Source organism: Carex rostrata, chromosome 14 (genome assembly GCF_964058835.1).
Source record: "Carex rostrata chromosome 14, lpCarRost1.2, whole genome shotgun sequence".
Classification (NCBI taxonomy): Eukaryota; Viridiplantae; Streptophyta; class Magnoliopsida; order Poales; family Cyperaceae; genus Carex; species Carex rostrata.
The window spans coordinates 2,100,954-2,126,620 of NC_135931.1; the positions used below are offsets into that span (position 1 = coordinate 2,100,954).

At 34.8% G+C, this 25,667-nt stretch overlaps 2 protein-coding genes across 3 annotated transcripts; both read right to left on the reverse strand.

Annotated features, from left to right (window-relative positions):
- Positions 1-5,681: 5,681 nt before the first annotated feature.
- Positions 5,682-11,587, reverse strand: FIP1[V] (FIP1[V]-like protein). Of its 2 annotated transcripts, none has more exons than XM_078315371.1 (9): positions 10,867-11,587; positions 9,860-10,083; positions 9,539-9,665; positions 8,583-8,651; positions 8,335-8,487; positions 8,123-8,224; positions 7,835-8,007; positions 6,529-7,759; positions 5,682-6,319 (listed from the first exon to the last, which is right to left on the reverse strand). In XM_078315371.1, the coding sequence occupies exons 1-9, from the start codon at positions 11,467-11,469 to the stop codon at positions 5,801-5,803; spliced, it is 3,201 nt and encodes a 1,066-aa protein (XP_078171497.1). In that variant the 5' UTR covers positions 11,470-11,587; the 3' UTR covers positions 5,682-5,800. The 2 variants fall into 2 exon arrangements, with proteins under 2 accessions (XP_078171497.1, XP_078171496.1); XM_078315370.1 differs by having other exon boundaries at positions 9,515-9,665.
- An 8,633-nt stretch (positions 11,588-20,220) lies between these two features.
- On the reverse strand, positions 20,221-25,117 carry LOC144565581 (uncharacterized). Its single transcript, XM_078315373.1, has 9 exons — positions 25,094-25,117; positions 24,914-24,982; positions 24,760-24,834; positions 23,610-23,699; positions 22,367-22,436; positions 21,919-22,010; positions 21,777-21,818; positions 21,402-21,482; positions 20,221-20,448 (listed from the first exon to the last, which is right to left on the reverse strand). Exons 1-9 carry the CDS (start codon positions 25,115-25,117, stop codon positions 20,392-20,394), a joined length of 600 nt encoding a protein of 199 aa, XP_078171499.1. The 3' UTR covers positions 20,221-20,391.
- Positions 25,118-25,667: the final 550 nt, after the last annotated feature.

A 25,667-nucleotide genomic window follows, 5' to 3' on the forward strand; every position in this document is an offset into this window, starting at 1 on the left:
AATGTTTAATTCTCAATTGTTTGGTTGATTGCACCAATGTAAGAGTGGATTGCTTAATTTTTAAAATTTTCATAATTAGTAATTTAGCAATTAATTTCAATTGCTGGATTGGAGATGCTCTAAGACAAGGAATTTTGATTTGTTGAGTCGGCCAAATCGATTATTTATTCAGATGCAAATATAATCTCGGTACAATTGGGATATTGTGGATTGGATTGATGCTTAATTGGATAACTAAGGATTATTGAAAGCTCAATTTTACTAAATTATTGAATTTTTGAAAGAAAAAAATGCAATTTTTTTTTTAATTATACATTGAAGTTATACCAATTATATAGCCACCGAAGGAGAGATGAATACAAAACACAACCCTTTCATCGTCTGCATTAACTCAAAAGAGCATCTTTTGAGTTAACGCATCTCGTCTGTCTTATTTTAAATAGAGTTAATCCGGCCACAGTCTATAATTCAGGAGCCCTTTAATATTAATGTGACTCTAGTTTACACAGATTTTAAAGCAAATCGTACAATCCATATGCATTAACTCAAAAAATTCTTTTTTGAGTTAAATGCAGAGGATACGAATTCTCAATTCAATAGTTACCGAAGGAGAGCAAAGCTGCAGGTTGTTCTAATCCATAGAATCAAGCTTGTTGAGTGTAATCAGTACCAGTGTTGTAAATAATAGTATGCACTTGTAGGACAAATATGATACAACCAAACGATTAATTGAAAATAATCATGAATAATTGGTCATAATCGAAAATAATCAGCTGATTAGTCGGAAAAATTCGTAATAGTTTGATAGCCACCAACGATTAATCGGCCTCAATAGTTATTTTTTACAACACTGATCGGTACAAGACTTGAGCGAATAACTAAATAAACGTATATATCATCTAATATTCAATGATGTTACAAGTTTAATGGATACGTTCATTTTAAATAAAAAGTGTATAGTTGTCAATTCAATTTTTAAATAATTATATAAAAAGTTTAATAAATAAAAGGGATAAAAGAAAAAATGTTAAAATTTTGTTTGGTTTGGAGTCGTACAAAATAAACACGTTAAGACTTAAATCCTCGGCTTTATTCATATTAAGAACTTTTATGTATTAGTTCGAAAAGTTACAAGTAGTTGTTATAGATATTATATAAAGAGTGTCTTTAAAGATATTCAGTTGTAAAATAAATAAATAAAACAAAAAGATATATGCATTACGTGAAAATAAATTTAATTATCTTTACTTGATTATAATTATAAGAGTCTAGTAATTATTTTATCTGTACCTTTACCTTTTTCGTATCTGATAAAGTGATAAGTATAATAACTGTCGCCATTTTGGGACGATCGTAGCGTAATGTGTCGATTTAAATAAAAAAAAATCATTTTAAGGCCTCAAATAAATATTCTTATAGAGACGTGATATTGATCGTTCGTATTTATTTATTTAGTATAGATTGTCCGTAAAACGAGGTGCCACGCGTCTATTTTGTACGACGTTGGTGTCAATTATATTTGAATGTATAAAATCATGACCGAAATTACATTGCATTTGAAAATATTGTGACATTTTTTTTTTTGCATGTGTAAGTGTCAAATGCGGATGCAAGCATTTTTAAATGATAAATGTCAATTATTTTCAAGGAGTAAGGCTTGGGTGCTATAGATAACATAAGGTCATTCGTGTTACGGTTTCAAAAATTTATTGTTTAAATTTCAAACTTCAATTTTAAGTAGCTCAATAAATTAGTTATATAATAAACTTGTAGAATACTATTTTTTACTATTTTTTTATAATTTATGAAAGATGACCTAAAATATTGACAATTTCTTTTATTTTTAGACCATTTTTGATCTTTTATAAATCATAAAAAATAGTAAAAAAATTACAAAAATTAGTATTCTACAATTTATTATATAACCAATTTATTGAGCTACTTAAATCGAAGTTTAAAATTTATACAATAGGTTTTTGAAGCCGTAGTACAGTTGACCTTATGCCATTCATAGCATCCAAGCCTTACTTATTTTCGAGTGCGGATTGGAATCTTGGAAGTTGGAATATATATATTTTTCTGAAAAATTGATTATTCCGCGTGTCATAGTATCATTCGTGACACACAATTTAAGAACGCGAAACATATTTTTAAATGGTATTAAGCTCCATAAGATAAATTTTTAGGATAGACACGCGAACCGCATAGATAAATTAGTTGCTGACATTTATTTAAAGAAACATAAGTCTACTCATTTGTCATCTATTTAATTGTCTATTTTTGTAGTATAAATAAGTAATTGTAGTTTAGTTTAGTTTAGTTTTTTTAGTGTAATTTAGGGTTTTTTTAGTGTAATTTTAGTAATTGTAGAATGATTTAGTTTGCATGCAATATAAATAAATTGTAGAATATTTTTTTTAAGTGTAATTTAGTTCTTTTGTAGTGTAATTTTAATAATTTTTGTAATTGTAGAATTATTTATTTTGCATGTACAGTAAATTAGTTAGTTAAATTTATTTTAATAATTGTAGAATAATTTAGTTTTTTTAGTGTAATTTAGGTAATATGACATGATTTACTAATTTACTAATGAACTGAAATTTTTATTTGTACTATAATAAAAAAAATAAACTAAAACACTCAAGTTTTAGGAGAATTCAAAAATTACTGTATCGCACAATCCCACTGCGGTTTCAAAAACTAAAGGCCACCCAATAACTCTGCGTCTTCGTCTAAGGGGCGCGCAATGCTCCTGCGACCCATTGTTTTTTAGATGAATAAATGTGGTATAGGTACATTTTGAAATTTGTGCATTCGCTGGTGCTTTCTATTTTAATTATCATTTGACCTTCTTTCTAGTTAATTGGAATTTGTGCATTCTCATTCTCATATGTTAAAAAACAAATTGGGACCGCAGGGGCATTGGGCAGCCTCAAGCTAGAGGCCGCAGTGGCATTGGATAGTCTTCTGTCTTTGTGACCACAGCGGCAATGTGCGGTCTGAGTTAATTTTGAATTCTAATCAAACAGTGGTGTTTTGATTTTTTTTTTTTTTTTTTTGTGAATATGGTAGAAATAAAAATTTCGGCATCTTAAGGCTTTAGTCAAATGCAAATCTGTTCTAGCGTAAATTTTTTTCTAGGTTCCGGCCCAAACAAAAATTTTCAGTTAGGCTAAAGCATATACAAGACATCCATTAACACTTAACAGAGCCCGGAAGAAAAAGAAAAAAAAAAAAAAAAAAAACTGAGTCCAATTTTCTTAAGATCAAAGGTCTGTTTACAGTTTTTATTTTCATAAAATTCCAGCCGAACCCAATCTCATTTGTTCAATTCCCTGCCAAGCTCCAAACAGACTCCATTTCTTGCTCTTGTGCCCTTCTGACAGGGGCAATTCTTGAGTCCGACCCTACTGCTCTCCAAATAGGAGAGCAGAACCTGTTATTCAAAATCTAACCGTTGAATTTTTTCATGCACGACTCTCAACACAGATGAACAATTAGATTTTGAATAGCAGAGTCCTGCTCTCCTATTTGGAGAGCAGAGCAGCGGAGTGGGTTCCGCAATTCTTGCCAATAACATAAAAATTACATGATATGTCCTTAAATTAAAAAACTTACAATTCAATCCCTGAAACTTATAACATAATATACCAGAAAAATAAAAATAAAAACATTGGTACTGACTGGCATCATTGTCAGAGTCGCTTAAGCAAATTTAACCGAGGTAACATATCACTGGTTTAAGCTTTGTAAATTGATACAAGCTGGAAAGGGAGTTGTAATGGGTGAAACTAGCAACTTGGGTTCAAATCCAATAAAAGAATAATTTGAAATGAGACAATTATCAAGAGTTCTAATGAATGTATCATATCAGAATTTCAATGGTATAATGATATAGAATCAATCAAAGCAAATAGGATATCACTCACTGACACGAATATATAGAAACCAGGGTTACAATTATCCATACATTAAAATCAACATGAGATTGCTACAAATTTCAGAAAATAATTACAAGTTAAATCAGAAATGGGTTTAAAGGAAATGAATGTTGGAGTTACAAGATGAGGTATATAACACAACTTGGCCTTTAAAAAAAAAATCATTTTCACTGCTTTCAATTTACATGTCAATACTCATCTCAATTATGCATCATATAAAATCAACATGAGACTGGTCCGATTTGGTACCATTATCAATCTGGGTACAATCCAAATAACAATGAGGACCTCATAAAACTTCTTAATTAGTATTTTAAAACTCAGATTTGCATTTCAATGATCAAAACCCCAAAATTCAAACCAATAATATACTTCCATAAATCTCTTTAGAATCAAACTCAATCTTCAATAAACCCAATCCAATGCATATTTGTTTAATTTAAAAATATCAGTTAAAATAAGTATGGCATAAAAACTCTCAAGTATGAATATGTATTTAGAAATTTCACATTTGTCAAAATTAATGATTGAGAATTTTAAAAAAAAAAAACAAGCAACAGGTCATTACATAAACCAATTGAGCTAAACGGAAATACCATAATCCATAAATCAGCTTGAAGGGAAACATAAATTTGAACTGATATTTAAGTTTGAAATTTTTTTCTTTATAATTAGTGTGTCGGATATTTTTAGAATATTACATTTATATTCTATTATTGTTTGCTTTAGCCAGAAAAAGAAAAAGAAACGTATATAATGCTAATTAATAAATTTGAAACTCATTTAATTTTTTATATTTGTGGAGTCGATACATTTAAATAGTGTTTTTCTTATTTCAATAATTCTCCAATATCTCATAATTAATTAATTAATTAATTTTTTTGAAACTTTTGATTAAATATTTCCTGCACAATAAATTTTCTTGTTGATTTTAAGAGCTTAATAATAACTTACTTTCACTACCATATATCTAGCATAAATTTTCATAAGTTTGTTATAGACCTAATAGATTTTTACCATTGTCTATTCATGAGATCTTAAGTAATCCTTCTTTCATGGATCTTACATGTTATTTGCATGAATCTCTCATCTATATTTTGTTGGAGTCCGCATCGTCTGCATTAACTCAAAAGAGTATCTTTTTAGTTAACCCATCTCGGCCGTCTGATATTAAATGGAGCCAATCCGGTCACATCTTATAATTTAGGGGCCCTTTAATATTAGTGTGGATCTAGTTTGCACAGATATCAAAGCAAATCGAATGGTCCATATTCATTAACTCAAAAGATTCTTTTTTGAGTTAATGCAGAGGATACGAATTCATTTTGTTAAAGCAAGCACAATTTACAAAAAAAAAAAAAAAAAAAAAAAAACAGAATCATTATGGGCATGGATGGCCTGTGTGTCCTTCCGTGCAGCAGCGATATTGAAACGATGAATTTGATTCATCCTAAGCTTGGCACACGCCAAACTACTCCTATTTAGCCTAAATTTTTTGTGTGAGCATCCTTTGCCAACGTTGGCGTTAATAATTAGTTACTTTGTATCCAGTCCCCAAAATTTATCTTAATTGTAAAATATTATATGGGCTGGGTTAAGTTCTGGGTCGAGAATGAAATAGAAATTCAAAAGAAAAGGAAGAAGTAATTGAATCTGATATACGCTTTTGGGCTCGGCCCATAGAAAAGAAAAATAATGAAATTATTTTGAAAACTTGGGTTGCTGTTTTGCCCTCCCGTATAATATAAATTTGAAAGAAGCTTCATAAATAAGTCATAGTACAAAGAGAGAAATAATATCTCCATTACAACCGACATAACACACCCATAATTTTTTAATTTTTTAGCTGTCCCCGCTGATCAGTTCACTCCAGTCCATCTTCTCTTGCGTGGTGGCCTCTCTAGCTTAACTTCAGTTTGAAAAGAAGCCATCTCATTGTCAGACTGTCTATTGGCGGGGGCCACCTCCTTCTCACCAGGCATTGGGAGCTTAAAGCGCTCACTACGCCTCTTCAACCTCTCGACAGTGTCCAAGTGGCGGTTATCTGATGACGCTTGACCCGTCGTCTCATCTCCAACGATCTTCCTGGGGTTAGAACCAGAGGTGTTTAACTTGGATTCGCTTGAAGCAGCAGCCTCAGGAGCCCGGAGGGAGGTAGAGATCGCTGTGTAATCTCTCTCCTTGTGACTGGTCCACCGCTCGAGCTTGGATCGACCCCGTCTAGAGTCATCATTTGTGTAATCAAAGTCAGAGTTAGGATCGTCAGTGTCATCAGGTTGGTTTGTGTAGTGCTCATGGTGTGGTCGAGGAGGGCCATCAGAACGATCCAGAATTTTTTTCGAACTTTCTAATTCATTGATTGTGCCTTTTGCATCCAACTAGTAAACAAGACGTAAATCTGTAATTAGAATGTATTTGTACTAGTGGAAGATTATAATATCGTTTAGCAAAGGCTGACTGGTAGAAGGTACACCAAAGGCTGGTCAGCCCAAAAGAAAAAAGGAAGTGTGCAGAAATGTCTAGTTCAAGGGTTAAAAACTGGTCTCCTAAAAAACTGCAGCACACAAAAAGAGTATTTGTAAACTACCTTTTCGTTTTGACGGCCATCTCGATCATCACGTCTCCTCTTGCTCCTAGGCTCCATGCAAGCTTCTAAACCCCTTGATCTCTTGGTACTATCCTTGTGCTTCTCCTTTTCAGGTACACCAAAGGCGCGATTAATATCATCATGTGAGCCTCTCTCTTGTCTGGCAGATCCCTTCTCAGTGCTACTCCCATTCAACAGCTTTTCTCGCATTTTCCTATCTCTATCCTCCATCTTTGACTCTTCTTTACCGTTCCTATGAGTCCTTGCTGCAACTCTTGATTCTTCTATCTCATTAGCTTGCTTGGACCTCTGTCTTTCCTCCCTTTCCCTATGCCGGGAACCCTCCTCCCTATGCTTTGAACGGTACTGATCTTCTACCACCGCCTTATCCCTAACTCTATGATTAGTTTCGTCTCTCTCTCGCTTTCGTTCAGTCATATCCTCTCTGTCAACCTTCCCTCTCCGAGAGACTTCTCCTCCGTCCTTGAGCCTTTTCATTTGGGAATCAATGCCTTCATCCCAATCCCTTTTTCTTACTCCTCTCCACTCAGCCTCCTCAACACGCTTTCTCACTCTAACATCCTCTTCTCTCTCAAAATTTCTCGTAACACTACGCTTACCAGACCTAGGATCCATCCTCATTTCTTCTTCTCTAAACCTCCTAGGATGCATAACACTGTCCTCTCTGAACCTTTCATAGCTCCTACCTCGGAAAGCATGGGTAGTAGGTGGCACAAAATCCCTATCCCTGCCATTCACGTACGGGTGGTGATACATGTCATTACTGTCTCTCCATCTCATGTTATTATTTGGATTGGTCCCTCGAGTCGCTCTCTCCATCTCCACTATTCTACTATCATTTCTACGGGAAGAACGATGTGCCTCTCTTGGTGGTCTCGAGTGCCGGACCTGTGCCACCTCTTCCTCTTTATCAGATCTACTATTGCCTCGGCTTGTATCACTCCTTTTGGTCTCAAGTAGAGAGTTCTCTTTTTTATTTTTAGAGGGACTTTCAGGGTCATCAAAGTTGACCTCATCATTTTCAGCATCAGTGGTGTATGCAAGCCGTTCATCATGATCATCAGATCTTTCATCACCACTTGGATCTTTCGTGGCAGCTTCCTCAATGGCCACAGGCTTGTCTTCCACACTCTCAGTTGGTTTTTCATTGCGTGTGTCACCAATTGAGTTAGAATTAGAATCCCCACCCCATGAATCGCCTCTGTTCAACCTGTGGGAAGCCTCATCAGTTACTGTACCTAAATTAGATGGCTAATGCATCAACTTTTTTTAATGTAAACTGTACCTCTCTTCTTGAAGAACAGGGCTTCTAGTTCTGTGACGTGAGCGGTGTGAGAGTTGGGGCTCAGAGGAATCACCGATATCAACATCCTCATGAAAGTCTCGCTCATTTTGCTCAGCAGTTTGACCATTATTATCTGCTCCAGAAAAATCGCCAACTGAGTCTTGCAACACTATCTGTAAAAGTAATTTACAAGCTGTTTAGCCACTCAAGTAATCGGCAAACAATAGAGTAAGCAGATCAAACAAGGAGTGAGATCAAGGCCTTGTTTAAAAATTTGATCTGTGCTACCTCAATCACAGAATCCGACTCGCGCATACGGGGTGGTCTTGTGTCAATGGAGGGAAGACGCTCCCCGTATCCACCCTCTACCTGTATTGCTCTTCCAGTAGGCTAAGTAAAAAAGAAAGAAGAGGTTAAAATTGAGTTAGATAGTTGACTTTTTTACTGGTACTAGATAAAATTATATAGACAATATATTTACATAAGGATTGGTGCAATACCAGTGGTGGTCTAGTGCCTATATGGCTCATTGCCTGGTTATTAAAATCAACTTGGCCATTGTCTTTTGCATTACGGGGCGCGTTGTCAAGAGATATCGCATTGTGGCCTTTTGCAGCAGCAGCAAGCTCAGGGGGGAGATCTGGGTCATATTCCTAAAAGAAGTAAATTCATGACAAGAAATTAGTAAACTTTAGGCAAAAGAAGGCTAACAAAAATCAGAAAAGAAATAATGAAGTGTGCTAACTACCGGTTCAGATCTCCCACTCTCATACACACGGATTTTGGATTGCATGGTGGATTCTATCTTGAGTTGATTCTGAAAAGTCAAAAACAAAAATACAGTTATATTTGGTTTCATAATTAATACATCTGTTTTTTCACAATATATTTCATTCACAAATTTATAGACAAATTAATTTACAAAATAGATAAATGAACTTAATCTAAAATGATATCTGGTGAAAAAAACTAAAATATCATCGACATGTTGTAATATTAAACGAAGTTCAATACAGTAAAATTGCAAGTTCAGAAATGCATCATATATGACTGTTCACTAATCAAAGAATCATCATCTACATGTAGTTGCTGATGAAACAAAATCTATCACGAGCCTCAATTCACTGAAGACACTTCAGGCTGGTACAGATACACTGTACCAGATTCGATATTATTCAGTAAGGTACTGAATACAGTTATAAATCCACCATACAGAAAACAAAATACAGTTAGTATCGGTGGTCAGCATAATGATAACAAACTAATCTACTCTTATAGATCCCAATGTAAAATTTATACCCCAAGTCTCCCAAAATCGATACAATCAAACAGAACATAGCACAGAACAGAACAGTACAAGATTGAAGGGGGTGGCACTTGTTTTGTAAAGAGAGCATAGCACAGAACAGTAGTTTCCGTACTAAATTATTTTTGCCTAGTAATAAACCTTTGCATAGTAATTTTGAACAATGTTATAAATTATTTTCATCGCTGCTTATATAATTAGTAACCGCTCGAGGCAGCAACATTTGTACGATTGGACCTTATATTACTTTTATCTGGCCTAGTTACAACTCCAAACTGTTTATGCTTGTATTATGCACCCTGTTTTGAGGCATGAGGAATACCCCTTACAGGCCCAACTCAGACTACAGTAGACAAAATAAGATAAATAAATACTTGGGGAGAATAGTGAAAACTTGCCAAACGTTTGAAATAATCCTTCCATAAGTCCTGATTGAATCCAAAGTTGAAATAATCAGTCTGATCGGCTCCTGGATGTCTCCATGGTTTCTCCTCGAAATTATCAATCTCAAAATCGAATATTGTTCTGTCAGCACAAGCATAACAAAAATTAATATTTCGCCACAGACAGAAATTAATCACAGATAAAGAGTATTTGAATATCGTTTTCTTTTTCACTCTCTTTACTTCCCACTAAAAATCTTGTACTACAAACCCTAAAGGATTCAGAATTTATATACCATTGCTTGTACAGGTACACACAAGGTCTATTTAACTTACTTCTGAGGAGGAAGGGAAAAGTCCAAACCAGACGGACGCATTTGATTTCCCCAAGAAGAAATTCCATAGCCACGTCCATTCATCATTCGACCGCCAGCTGGCCTCCAATCACCTCGTCCCCTGCCTGGGTACGGCCCAGTCGGCAGTGGAGGCCGTAGTTGGCCTTGTGGGCCTGCTACACCTCCAGCTGGACCACCTGGTACTGGTGCACCTGGCCTCACGTACTGTTACACAGTAAAAACACAAAAACAACCATCAGGTTTCAAATCTTCTATCAAATGTAAAGCATTTATCAGTAGAAAACTAGCCAATTAGACCTCCTTCCTTTTATAGAATTAGTAATACAAGTTGCCAGCTGGTAAATAAGGCTCTCAGAAATATCTTTAATTTCAATCATTCCAATGTGTGGCTTAAGAAATATCTTTCGCTCCCTTTTTAGTCATATTATGGTTGTAGCAAACATAACCATGCCGACAGAATTATTAATTATTCAACACACTTTTCGTTAATGCACAATTCGATAGACATTCAATTGAACTTGAGAAGTGCACTGCCAATAAAAACGGAGAGAACACTAATTTGTTTCCCTTGTTCATATTATGCAATTTAATTCACATTATTTCAGAAACTCTATGAATCCCTTACTAGTTTTTCTAACCTGCCAGCACAGTGCCAGTACCTGTACCAGACCTTCTGTACCAGCACAAGTATGCACTACCAGTAAGTAATTAAGCACAGGCAAGCAAAATTGTATGCACATAAGTGTGGGAATTGAATATCATTGAGTGTTATATTGCACATCTGAGAAGAGAAACAACTGGAATATACAGAGACTCAAAATGCAAGAGCAATACGACCAAATGAATTACTATTATTTGTATTACATCTACAAGTGGATATTCTCTTTGTGAAACTAAAACTATTACAAAATTGTAAAAGATGTGCAACTGTATATACAAAATCTCTACATAATAACAACAGCTCCGGTAGCAGGCATGCATCTCTACCTTGTACATTGAATGGTGCTGATGGAATGCGTGGCTGTTATACCCAATTCTGGATGGACCTGCTCCACCCGGGCCTCCTAATCCAGACACTTTGCTAGCATCTCCTTCCTTTCCCTCTCCCTCTCCACCAGGCCCTGCACCCTCCTCACCCCAATCCTGATCCAGAACACCGATCTGATCATCATTTGTTACAATTACTAGATCCTCCTCTTCATCTCGATCTCCATAACCTAAATCATCCATGGCTCCATGCTCTGTGTCATTCAGCACGATCTTCAGATCGTCTTCACTGTCGCTGTCATCCCAGTCATCGCTTTCCGTTGGGATCACTGCGGTTCCCAGGCCAGGAATTACGGTCTTGGGTTCTTCTTGATCCGCCACATCAGCAGCAATCTTGCTAGGGTTTTGGTTTGGACTTTTATCTGCAGCCGCCCCGCCCAGGAGCCAATCATCCTCGTTCAAAGCAGCCTCGACGGAGCTCGTGGCGCCGGTAGAGGTGGCGGCGGCGGCGGCGGCGAGAGGAGGAGAGGAGACGGAATCTTCAGGACGGGCAGCGACAAAGACGTCCGAGTAGAGATCGCCGAAATCGTCGTCGATCTCCATCAGAGTAGAAGGCTCCGATCGCCGAGAGAAGGAAGAAGAGGAACGGAGACGATCGCTGGGAGAGGGAAAGAGAGAAACGGAGAAGATTTCGGGGGAGAAAAAGAGAGCGCTAGGTACAGGCTATTGCATACGGCGCGTTTTAAATTACGTATTTTCCCCTAAGAATTCGTAATATCGTATATACCCTTCTAAATTTCATAATTTTATCCATTTATATTTTAAATTCATAAAATATTCATTCATCATTTTATTAAAAAAAAATGACATATTTTAGATAAATGTTAGGCTTCTATTTGGTTGGTTTCGATGGTCAATAGAAAAATTGTACATTTCGGATAGATTATATGTGCAACAATTTGTCACGGTGTAAGTGTCAAGAATATAAAAATTACATATTTGTTATTAAAAATCGATCAATTAGAAATCTAATATTTTTTATTTTTCTTCTAAAGTATGATATTTTATAAAGTTAAAATTAGTTTTCATAGAAAAGACAATAAATTAGATAAATTTGTGAGTTTTTTAATTTAAAAGGATGAATATACTATGAACTTTAGAAAGATAAATATACTTACTATGAATTTAGAGGGGATACGTAATTTGAAAGTTTTTTAGGGGCATAAATGAAATTTATTTTTTTTAAGAAAAAGCCTGTAGACATGTTGGACACGGGAGTGAAGTAGGTCCAACCCCTCATCGGACTCTAGGATAGGTAGTGTTGGTTGAGCAATAATTTTTTTCATCTATTTGACTAATTTGCAAAAACATACAATTATTGAATTTTACAATGTGTTCTATTTTTTGAAAGATATGTAGGTTCAAGTCGAATGAAATTGCATTATGGAATACTTGGACTGAATAAAACATGAAGACACTTATCAATAATACAAATTATAAAATCATAAATTTGGTAAAGTATGTGTGAGGCTGTCTAAACAGGGATAAAACGTTGATAACGTTTTATACTTGTCAGAAGTAACAAACTGATCAAAATCAGAAACAAGTTACAACGTTATAACGTTTTATAAACGTTGTGACGATTTAAAAACGTCATAACGTGTCACACCCCGCGGCCACGGGTCGTAACAGTCCCCCGCCGTAAGCATACAACGCCGTGTATTCTTACAAGGCTACTCACATTTCAAACCAAACAACAAGCAATTCAAACAAGTTTCTAATATATATATATCAGAGTACACAGTCTGGTCAGCATATAATACAACAAAAGTATCTCATCCGGATACCAACCACGAGGCCTACCCTAAATCTATACAACAAAAGATATCTAGGGTCATATACTGGTAAGCTACTAAGGCCTACTACTCTCGTGCCTCTCCGGAATCCGTCGCACCAGTACCTGTAACATAACGGGGAAGGTGGGGGTGAGAATAAATTCTCAGTGCGAAAATTTGCCACATTTGAATTATTGGACTTGCAATCAAACTCTATATTCAAATATGAAACCCAAACAATAACAATGCAACAGTTATATAAGAAACATAAATAACAGAATGCCACTACTCGACAACAGTTAATCAACCTGAAACACAGTTTACGGAATTTCCAAGATGAATTTCAAACACAACATATATTTTGGCTTAACTCGATTCCTAACTCAGTTCAATTGGGCTTGTAGCAATTACAAATGTTCTCTCGAGCTGAACCGTTATCAAACCCACATCTGTAGGGTTACAGACGCCTACAGATGGCCAACCGCTGGACCCTTTATCAGACACCCATCTGCAATTGCTGTTTGGCTTAACCATTTCCTAAGGTCCGGTTACAAGTCACCAATACAGGTCAACTTGACACAATGCAACACACGGAAATCAAAGTTACCTATACAGGTCAACTTTGCTTAATCTCAACAAATATATTTATCAAAGCCACACATATAGGTCAGTCTCGCAAAATCATAACAGGTCAACGCATAAGTCAGCAGCGTCACCTTATCCAGCCACCTAAACAGGTCGGTCTGGCAAATTCTAACAGGTCAACGCATAAGTCAGCAGCGTCACCTTATCCAGCCACCTAAACAGGTCGGTCTGACAAATTCTCACAGGTCAACGCATAAGTCAGCAGCGTCACCTTATCCAGCCACCTAAACAGGTCGGCCTGGCAAATTCATAAACACAGGTCAACGGATAGGTCACCGTTACCTTATCCAGCCACCTAAACAGGTCGGCCTGGCAGATTCATTCACAACAAGCACAATTCATAGAACTAAACAATTAATAACCGTACCAACATGCAAATCAACCTTAACTAAAACAATTCAATCATTCTCCTTTATGCAAGAATCAATATGCAGTATGAATTCCAAAGTATGCAACAATTAATCATTCAACATGACAAACGAATAAACAGTTTAATTCCTGAAAATAAAGTATCAAACAAGTCCAAGAATCCCGCACCTGTTTGACGAGCGTACCGCTTAAGCTAAGGATCGGACGTCTCGTATGGTCTCGCAAGTTCTTGCTCGACCGAGCCTACACCTATATCATACGTATACTTGGTTTAATTCGGGTTCAGTGGTCTATACGTTTACTTAGGGCTGGTACAGTCCTAAATCAGTTCTCATGGTTTGGTATCGATTCTTTTCGGTTCTTTCTTTCTTACCAAAATCTCACCAAACGGTACACAATTCCTTCTAGGCCCTCTAGCCTTATACTATGTCACTTTGGTAACCATCAATCACCGCTTTACTACTTTGGTTCTCGGTTCATTTCAATTTACCGTTTGGTTAACCCTAATTTGGTCAAACTCTCAAATCAGTCGTTAAATGTTCTAGAAATTCACGATCAGGAGGCAACCCTACCGATTACAAGTCTAATTGGTCGGGTTAAGCAAATCAAATCACGATTAGGCCAACTTTCAATTTTGGCACGAAACCCTAGAAATCAGATTTCATAAATCGGAAGAAATCGGGAAAAAGAATGACAAACAAACTAGTAAGAAGTGTAGAGGAACTAGTCCTCGAGCAATTCGAGCACAAATCTCGGGTTTAAAACGAGAATCTGAGAAATCGAGAAAATTCGAGGTTTCGAAAGTAAAAAGGAGAGAAAGAAATACCAAATAGAAGGGTTATGAGAGATCCTCGGCTGCTTTCTCGGTTTCAAACTCGATTTCTCGCAACAATCGGGAGTCTGGAAGAACCGGAAACTCACGGGATCTTTTCCTTCTCTCTTAACCGAAAATAACTTAGAAATGGGGATAATGGTGAAGTGAGAGAGAGAGAAGGTTTAATTTGGGTTTTAGGGTTAAAATTACCCTGAATGCGGATTAGCCAATCCGCACTGCGGGTTACCTAATCCGCACTCGAGACTTAGTCGGTTGTCAGCCGAATCCAGGAAAAGTCCGAGCCTACTGCGGATGAACCTGATCCGCACTGCGGTTCAACCTCATCCGCACTCACTACTTAGCCGATTTCAGGAAAATTCAGTGCAATACAGAAATTCATGAGTGCGGCTAAACTAATCCGCACTGCGGATCCCTCACCCGCACTCACTACTTAGTCATATTTTTGTCAAAATTCCAGAAAAATCCTGAGCCACTGCGGATGAGGTTGATCCGCACTGCGGTCAATCTAATCCGCACTGAGCCCATAAGGTTCCGAAATCTCGAAATTTCGACGCGGTTTCAATTCACAATTAACTTACTTATTTAGGGAAACCTTAATTAAGGTTTAAACTTCCATTTTATTAACACAATTTATCGGTTCTTCCTTTTAAATCATTTCAATTTAATTGTAAAAATTTCGTAACGTAACATAACGTTATATAAACGTTGTAACGTTTTAATAGTTACAAAACTACTGAAGCACAGCTGTACAGTAACAACTTGAAACGTTGTAACGTTTTATGGATGTCAGAATGTTAAGTACAGCTGTACCAAAGATTAAAATTCAAATTTAAACGTTTCAACGTTTATACAAAACGTTGTAACGTTTTAATTAAATTTAAGCTTCAAAGAGCATCTATTTTGATCAAGTTTTTACAGGCTAAAACGTTACATAATGTTATAACGTTTTGCTGAGCTGTCAGAAAATTTAAACCTAAAAATCGCACTTTGAACTAAAACGTTGGTAACATTTTATGTCAAACAGCTCATTTTTGAGCTGACTCTATAAATAGGTGATTTGACTTTCTTCCCACATGATCTCAGCTGACTCTAATCTTCTAAAAAGCGATTTTCTGAGAACTTAGCCTACTCCATTGTTGTGAGAGCTTAAAACTTCAAAATCCCTCAAACAACCTCAAACACACTTCACTAATCTCAAATTAGATTAGGTTAGAGTGATCTATTGAGTGTTTCTCTTGAGTAACTTGAACTAAGAGACCTTGTTCTCATCTCTTTGAGTTGGCCGTTTGACTTCCCGCTTGGTGTGTAAAGGCTCAACGGTTCACAAGTTGTAATTCTTTTGTATTGGGTAATAGAAAGACGCACCACTCAAGGTTGCGAAGCTCCGGAGACGTAGGCCTTTGTTTTGCAGAACTCCGTTAACATCCCGCTTGTCAAATTTCTCTAAACTCATCTATTTACTTTCAATTGCAATTTAATTTCAGTTTTTGTTCAATTAGAGGTGCATTTAGCATAACAGGTGGTACTTTCGTCTGATCCGCTTCAAAATGTATGTGTGCGGCTTTGATATATGTGTGTGTCTGCTTCAATATTCGAGAATCAAGTGCACATACATTTTGAAATAGATCAGACGGAAACGCTGCCTCGTCGAACTAAAATTTGAATTTGATTGGTATCAAACATGCACTTTTCTCGTTGGATATACGTATTAGTACGTATGAGTAAGTATACAGTACATTATAGCATGTCTTGTTCTAACACAACATGACACATTTAACAAGACATGATCGATGAGGATAATATTACAAAAATGGAGGAAGTTCATGTATACCCCTCAAAAACTTTAAAATTACGTATTTCTCCTCTAAAATTTGAAATTACATATTCCTCTCTCTAAACTTCAAAAACTTACAAATTTATCCATTTTATTATATTTTTATATTAAAACTCATTCTAAAATTTTAAAATACCCATTTTACCCTTTATCAACAGCATATAAAGCCCATCAAACTCAAATTTAAATCTAAATGGTTCCTCTACCGTTCAATCCTCGTTCATTGCGTTAAGATTTGTGTGTAGCGCTTCAATATTTGTGCTGATCTAGCTGCACGAATCTTAAAGCAATCTTGATCCTCGCGCATCGCGTTAAGATATGTGCACATCGTTTCAATATGCGTGCTTGTTCACATCAAGATTCGTGCTGATCTTGCGCTCACATATCTGTTACGTTATGAAATTTTTTTACAATTAAATTCGAATGATTTAAAAGAAAGAATCGATAAATCATGTTAATAAAATGGAAGTTTAAACCTTAATTAAGGTTCCCCTAAATAAGTAAGTTAATTGTGAATTGAAACCGCGTCGAAATTTCGAGATTTCGGAACCTTATGGGCTCAGTGCGGATTAGATTGACCGCAGTGCGGATCAACCTCATCCGCAGTGGCTCAGGATTTTTCTGGAATTTTGACAAAAATATGACTAAGTAGTGAGTGCGGGTGAGGGATCCGCAGTGCGGATTAGTTTAGCCGCACTCATGAATTTCTGTATTGCACTGAATTTTCCTGAAATCGGCTAAGTAGTGAGTGCGGATGAGGTTGAACCGCAGTGCGGATCAGGTTCATCCGCAGTAGGCTCGGACTTTTCCTGGATTCGGCTGACAACCGACTAAGTCTCGAGTGCGGATTAGGTAACCCGCAGTGCGGATTGGCTAATCCGCATTCAGGGTAATTTTAACCCTAAAACCCAAATTAAACCTTCTCTCTCTCTCTCTCTTCCACCATTCCCCATTTCTAAGTGAAATTCGTCCAAGAGAGAAGGAAAAGATCCCGTGAGTTTCCGTTTCGTTCAGACTCCCGATTGTTGCGAGAAATCGAGTTTGGAACCGAGAAAGCAGCCGAGGATCTCTCAGAACCCTTCTATTTGGTATTTCTTTCTCTCCTTTTTACTTTCGAAACCTCGAATTTTCTCGATTTCTCGGATTCTCGTTTTAAACCCGAGATTTGTGCTCGAATTGCTCGAGGACTAGTTCCTCTACACTTCTTACTAGTTTGTTTGTCATTCTTTTTCCCGATTTCTTCCGATTTATGAAATCTGATTTCTAGGGTTTCGTGCCAAAATTGAAAGTTGGCATAATCGTGATTTGATTTGTTTAACCCGACCAATTAGACTTGTAATCGGTAGGGTTGCCTCCTGATCGTGAATTTTTAGAACATTTAACGGCTGATTTGAGGTTTTGACCAAATTAGGGTTAACCAAATGGTGAATCGAATTGATCCGAGAACCAAAGTAGTGAAACGGTGATTGATGGTTACCAAAGTGAAATAGTATAAGGCTAGAGGGCCTAGATGGAATTGTGTACCGTTATGTGAGATTTTGGTAAGAAAGAAAGAACCGAAAAGAATCGATACCAAAACATAAGAATTGATTTAGGACTGTACAAACCCTAAGTAAACGTATGGACCACTGAATCCAAATTAAACCAAGTATACGTATAATATAGGTGTAGGCTCGGTCGAGCAAGAACTTGCGAGACAATACGAGACGTCCGATCCTTAAATTAAGCGGTACGCTCGTCATACTAAGGTGCGGGATTCTTGGACTTGTTTGATACTTTATTTTCAGGAATTAAACTGCATATTCGTTTGTCATGTTGAATATCATTGATTGCATCACTGAATTGTGTAGAGCATTTGCATAGCCCAATCAAATTAAACTCGAATTGATCTGAATTGAATGATTTGCATACTGGTATGGTTATAGGTTATGTCGATCTATTGTGATCTGATTTTGATTTAAAGTCACCACGAGTGGAATTGATATGTGTGTGAATGGATTTACGAAGTTAAGCACTTGGATCCAATTAATTTGCCAAGTCGGGCTGTATGCTGACTTGGATTCCCAGGATCCTAAATGGCCTTAGGTGAACGGCCCTCGATATTCCCAGTACCGGTTGGGACGAGGGAGGGTGATTATGTTATGAGATGTGTGATTGGAAATCGTGGTTGACTTGTGTAACGTCTATGGCTCGGTAGCATTTTCCTACGTGTTAATGCATTTGAACGGTCGATTGAATATGACGAATATTGGAAACGATTCTAAAGTGGATTTTCTTTACATGATTTGAACCAGACCTTAATAAACTGTTAAGCCAAGCGGTTGCAGATGGGTGTCAGATAAAGGGTCCAGCGGTTGGCCATCTGTAGGTGTCAGTAACCCTACAGATGTGGGTTTGATAAAGGTTCAGCTCGAAAGAACATCTGTAATTGCTACAAGCCCTACTGAACTGAGTTAGGAATCGAGTTAAGCCAAAATATATGTTGTGTTTGAGATTCATCTTGGAAATTCCGTAAACTGTGTTTCAGGTTGATTAACTGTTGTCAAGTAGTGGCATTCTGTTATTTATGTTTTCTTATATAACTGTTTGCATTGTTGTTGTTTGGGTTTCATTATTGAGTATAGAGTTTGATTGCAAGTCCAATAATTCAAATGTGGCAAATTCGCACTGAGAATTTATTCTCACCCCCACCTTCCCCGTTATTTTACAGGTATTGGTGCGACTGATTCCGGAGAGGCACGAGAGTAGTAGGCCTTAGTAGCTTACCAGTATATGACCCTAGATATCTTTTGTTGTATAGATTTAGGGTAGGCCTCGTGGTTGGTATCCGGATGAGATACTTTTGTTGTATTATATGCTGACCAGACTGTGTACTCTGATATATATATTAGAAACTTGTTTGAATTGCTTGTTGTTTGGTTTGAAATGTGAGTAGCCTTGTAAGCATACACGGCGTTGTATGCTTACGGCGGGAGACTGTCGCATCCCGTGGCCGCGGGGTGTGACAATATCGAAAAGCAATTTGAACAGTAGAGGAACTGTTGGATTTAAATTTGAGTTTGATGGGGTTTATATGTTTTTAATAAAGGGTGAAATGGGTATTTTAAAATTTTATAATGAGTTTTAATATAAAATACAATAAAATGGGTAAATTTGTGAGATTTTAAACTTTAGAGGGGAAAATACGTAATTTCAAACTTCATAGTGGGAAATACATAATTTTGAAGTTTTTGAGGGGTATACGTGAAATTCCCCCTAGAAAAATAATAGGAGATATTTGGCGCATCATTTGTATGTGAAGTGTACAAAAATAATGAAAAGGACGAAAACAAGAAAAACGGTTTCTAAGTCATCTTTCAAGTGCTACTTTGTGTGTTCTCAGCTTTTGATGCTTACATGATTGTATTAAGCGTTTTTTTAAGATTTATAATTCAATAATTTATGATGTTCATTCTGCATATTTGAAATATGATTTTATTGCATTATTTGCTTGTTGCATCACTCGATCTGATTAATTTTAATATATGATATTTGATTGTGATTGAGCCATTTCATTTAATTTGACATCTGTATTTGCATTAAAATAGTCACTATAGCAAATCAAAATTATGTATTTTATTTGTTCTACATTTTGTGGATATTGGTTCCTGATTTGGGTTTTAAACAAATTGGGCTTTCATATAGAATTTAATAATATTTTTAAGTTATTTTAGAACAAGATCAAGAATTCATAATATGAACAAACAAACATAGCTAACTGTAACTGTAATAAATTTATTTTGATACATTAATGTATTAATCTAGTATAAATTATAAAACATAAAATTTTACATGAAATTTAATAGGATCATCAGTTTAAATTTCAATATACAATTGTGAAAAAATAAATCTTGACATTTAATGACACATTAAAAATTATTGACTAGTGCGAAATCCTTCTCAATTGATTGATAATAAATTAATAACTAATAATAAAATGAATAAAAAATGCTAAGCACATGTCTCCTCTAGAGCCTTTTGGTGAGTTGTTTGGGTAGCCCCATGACACTATCCATTGCTCCAATCTGAACATGTAAAACCAAGGAAAAGGCAACAAAACACAGTTCAGCTTAAACTAGGAGCTATATTAACTTAATAGATAAATTTCGCTAGAGGTCACTAAATTTTATTCTTTGTTGCGAATTAGTCACTCGAGTTTGATTTGTCCCTTCATAGCTAGTGAATTTTTAATTTGTTCCGATTCCCAATCAAGTCACCATATAACCTTTTCCATTCAAAAACTTAATAAAATATAACCTTTCTGTTAGTATTTTAGACTGAATGAGCATATTCCGTTAAAATTTTGGAAGGAATGAGCATATTCCATTATATTTTGGACGGAATGAGAATATTCTGTTAATATTTTGGACGGAAAAATTATAAAATGACTTGATTATAACAAAGTAAAAGTTAGATAGCTATGGAAGGACGAATCAAATTTGATTGACCAATTCGTGATAAAGAACAAAGTTTAGTAACCTCTAGAGAAATTTACCCTAATTTAATTAATTGTCCATAACTCAGTATAATATAAGATTAGAGTTAAAATGCCATATTTTTTAATGTCCCAAGAATGCTCAACATAATCTTTATTTTTTGCTTTTGAATTCCAAATAGTTGATTTGAATTGCTCAACATAATCTCCATATTATAAAAATTCTTGGAGACCAAATTTTATATTTTTTTGAAAAAAAATTACTATTTTTGTAAATTGGTACAAAATTATTATTTTCATAAGATTCTGGACCACCCAAACTATGATTTTGTAGCAATCTAAAAAAATAGTAAAAAGAAAATCCAAAAATATAAAATTTGGTCTTCAAATACATTTTGAAATGAAGACCATATCGAGTGGTTCGAATCAACTGTTTGAATTTTGAAAATAAAAATAAATATGTGAGCTACAATTGAGACACAAAAACAATAAAACATTTTAACCAGACTAATAACATGATTAAGAAACTTAATCAAGACTCACCACTTCTTTCACATATGGAGCAGCTAATGGATGCTCCATTCTAAATCCCCCTGCAACATTTATTATCTCTCTCACCTTCATCTGACAAAAATAAGCATCATTAATTTCTTATATTATTAATTGTATTATTTTTTTACAGGAGAAATAAAATATAAGTAAATAATATATCTCTCAACTGCCAGAGATTTTTTTTTTAATAAAGGATAAAATGGAAAGTTCATAAATTTAAAATGAGTTTTAATAAAAAGATAATAAATTAAATAAATTTGTCAGTTTTGAAATTGAAAAGAGTGAATATTATATTATAAATTTAACAAGGAAATATAGGTATAATTTTTTTTTTATATTTTTTATCCTAAAAAAAGATGCAAGTACCACTCTCTTGATGACGTCATCCGGTATTTCATGGAAATGAATCTGCACAGAGGAACAGTATGTGGAATTCGCTTATTGCAATAGTAATTATTTAATTTTATGGGATTAATTTGCAAAAGTGTACAGATAATAATTTTAGTACCTCAGGCTTATCCCATCCACCCCTCTGAACTCCAGTCTTGAGATTTGTGACAAGAACATATCCAACGGCCGTAGCAAAATTACCAGAATAACCTATTTTACCAGTTAATTAGCAACCACATAATGACACTCATATTCACCCGTTTGTTGTAGGTTAAAACAGCTGAAACACACACGCGCACACATATATATCAGCAGAGGCGGAGTCAGACTTTCTGACTACGAGGTCCTCATAAATGGGATTCAATTATATAAAATTCTCATACTGCCAATGAGATCAATTTTACAATACCCACAACATTTTACTCTAAACTATATAGAAAATCGGGTATAAACATAAAATTTTTGAAAAAAATAAGAATTAATTGACCCCCATTATTTCTTACTACCTCCGCCCCTGTATCTCAACCGGTTTCAAAGAGTTCATAATATGCTAATATAATCTAAACCTGTGATAAATTCTCGAGCTTCTTCCTCGTCGATCGGTTTCTCTCTTATCATTCCTCTGTTCACCATGACCTACAAGAAAGGGCGAAAAATAAAACATTTTCAACATTTTATTAATATGATTCTTTCATTTTTTTTAGAGAGATTCAATACCTATATTTGTTTATGTTTGATCATAATCACAACTTTATTTTTTTCTTATTAATAAAATTTTAAATTTTAAATTATAAATGCAGATTGTTGATCTTGTTTATATTTTAAGTAGTTTATTTAAGTCAAAAAATTTAAAACTTTCAGTTTATTTTGTACAAGATTAAAAGGTTAAAAGGTGAACATGCAAATAATCACAATAGGCCGGTGGTTTTTTTTAATTCTTAATTTGGTACATTACAAACTCTATTTCTGTTTTCTTAATTTTCGACATCAATGCATTATTTTAAAAATAAAACAAAAACCCATGGCAAACTTTTTCTTGCTAAAATTTAGAATATAAACTATTAGAGAAATGTGTATCAATTGAACCATCCTTTGTTTTATGACTATATTATATGTTTAATGTTTTATCCTTTTCTTTTGTTAAATGTTTTATTTATTTATGAGTTATGATGATTGATGAGCAATATATATATATATATATAGAGAGAGAGAGAGAGAGAGATGGGCTATGGTGCATTGCAATGCATGAACCCCCTTATGCATTGCACTATAATCATGGATTTAAAGTCCAAACGACCAATCCGAACCGTTAGATGTTTAATCCATATTGAAATGTGCTTGGAGACAAAATTTTACATTTTTTGGAATTTTTTTACTATTTATTAAGCATTTTTTAAAATTGCTGTTTTGCTTTGAACAGTAAAAACAGTAAAATTTTCTGCACCATCAGATCAGCGACTTTCAAAATTGCTTAATAAATAGTAAAAAAATTCCAAAAAATGTAAAATTTGGTACCCAAGCACATATTAATATGAAGAACAAGATGAACGGTTCGGATTGGTCATTTGGACTTTAAATCCATGATTTATAGTGCAATGCATAAGAGGGTTCATGCATTGCAATGCACCATAGCCCATCTCTCTCTCTATATATATAAAAAAATATCTTCTTAAAACCATTCATTAATTTTTTTATAATATATGAGTCAAATTAATGTTTAATTTATCATTTTCAAATGTTTGCACAATTTCTAGGCTCAATATATGAGAATGGATGAAGGTCAAATTAAAGAATTAAAAGAAAACATACTTGGTCAGAAGTGATCAAAAGGGTGGGTTCACCTTCCACTTTTTTCTTGGAAAGGCACTTGGCATGAAGCTTCCCTATAATTGCCTCCGCCTACATATTATGATCCGAAGTTTTTAAATATATCATTTTCTCAAAAAATAAAACTAAAAGACCATCATTTCTGAAAAATTTCAAATCTACCATGGCCTCAACTAGAAAATGTAGCCCCTTTTACTGGAGCCTCAACTAGAGGGATGCGGCCCCAGTCAAGGAGCCTCGTCTAGAAAATGCGGCCCCCCTTTTTTTCAGATAAGGTTTTTTTTATTTATTTGGGTTTTTCTTATTTGATGAGGTATTTAACCAATTAAATTTTTAGTTGTATTGGATTTTTTTCAAGAGATATTTTCAAGAATATTGTTTATCTCATGTTTGTTAGACGTATTTTTATTGTAATCATGATAACATTAGCATGATATTGTTCTATTTATGGCTTCTTCACTTTTTTCCCCCAATAAAACGACATTTAAAACAAAAATAAATCCCACTTTGTTGTTATTTGCAGAAACCAAAACAAATGAAACATAATAAAAGTTAAAACAATTAAAACATAACATATAACAAAAACCCAAATAAATAAAATCTCATCTGAAAAAAAGGGGGGCTGCCCCTAGACGAGGCCTCCTTCCTGGGGCCGCATCCCCTAGTTGAGGCCATGTTAGATTTGAAATTTTTAAGAAACGATGGTTTTTTGGTTTTTTTTTTTTTTTCCAAAAATGGTATTTTAAAAAATTTCGGTATTATGACTTCCAATTCACCATACAAAAAAGAGAGACTATATATAAAATTTATTATAAATAAATAAAATTTAAACCATTTAAACTTTAAGTCTTTCGATGGATGGATGATTTTCAAATTGTATCGAATTTAAATTTTGAGACGTTTAAATTTGAAAATGAGTACATAAACAATTTGAAATTAATATGAGGGTGCATATATAAACCACAAAGAAAATTTACATATTCATGACATTTGCATGTGGTCCAAAAATCAATAACTTTTGTATTATAATAGCGATAGCATGACAATAACGAAAAATTGACCAAGAAAAGATTAAATTTCACAAAAAATGGAAAATATATATATACACATCTTAGTTTCTTTGTTTACGTACCTTAGCCTGTGCCAAGGCCATGACAAGATCCTCTGGTTTCTCTCTGCGTATCACTTTCTCGTCTATGTCTGGGTTCTAATTAATTAATTAATAAATATGTAATCATCAAAACAACAAATTAACGCAGAAATCAAAATTAGAAAGATTAACAAACCATGACAGTAAGGTAGCCCATTTCTGCTAGTATTTCTCGGCGAGCAGGGGACGATGAACCCAGAATCAGCTGTCAAATAAATAGTTAAATTTGTCATTTTTATTAATAAAAAGTTCCGAGGTTGTTAATTGATTGAGAAGTTTAGATATAGAGAGAAGGGGGGGGGGGGGATTATATTACCTTGAAAGGGGTATCCATAGCCATAGGGACGATAGAAGATGAGGAACTAATTAACTGCCCACAAAATGGGAGCTAGGAATGAGACTTGAGGCTCAAGCATCTCCAATTCAAATTTCAAATTAAATATTTGCTAATGATACCGACGATGAATAAAATAAAATAATATGAGAACGTATGACCAGCTCTTTTGACCGGTGTGGTCGTCAGTGTGCAATTCAAGATAAGATAAAATATTCGCATTTTTAAATACTATAATTAAACTACAGATCATGCAATGGAACTATATATATTCCCGGCTGGTTTGTTATCTCGGTATGCCTTTGAACCTAAAAAGGAAGACTTTCATGCCTTTAGTTGAGAAAATTGAGCGTAAGTGGGCGTCTTTCGTTATATGAGTTTCTTGGCAAATTTGGAAAAATGGAAAAAAAAAAAAAAAAAAATTCAGAGGAGAAGAGGTGCCGATTAGAACACTGGTAAGTAGAATAATAGAAGAAAGCAGATTGTGGCAAATATGGATATGTTTAGTTGTAAAATAAGAATATCTATAGTAGCTCTTTTGTCATTTGTTTTATTA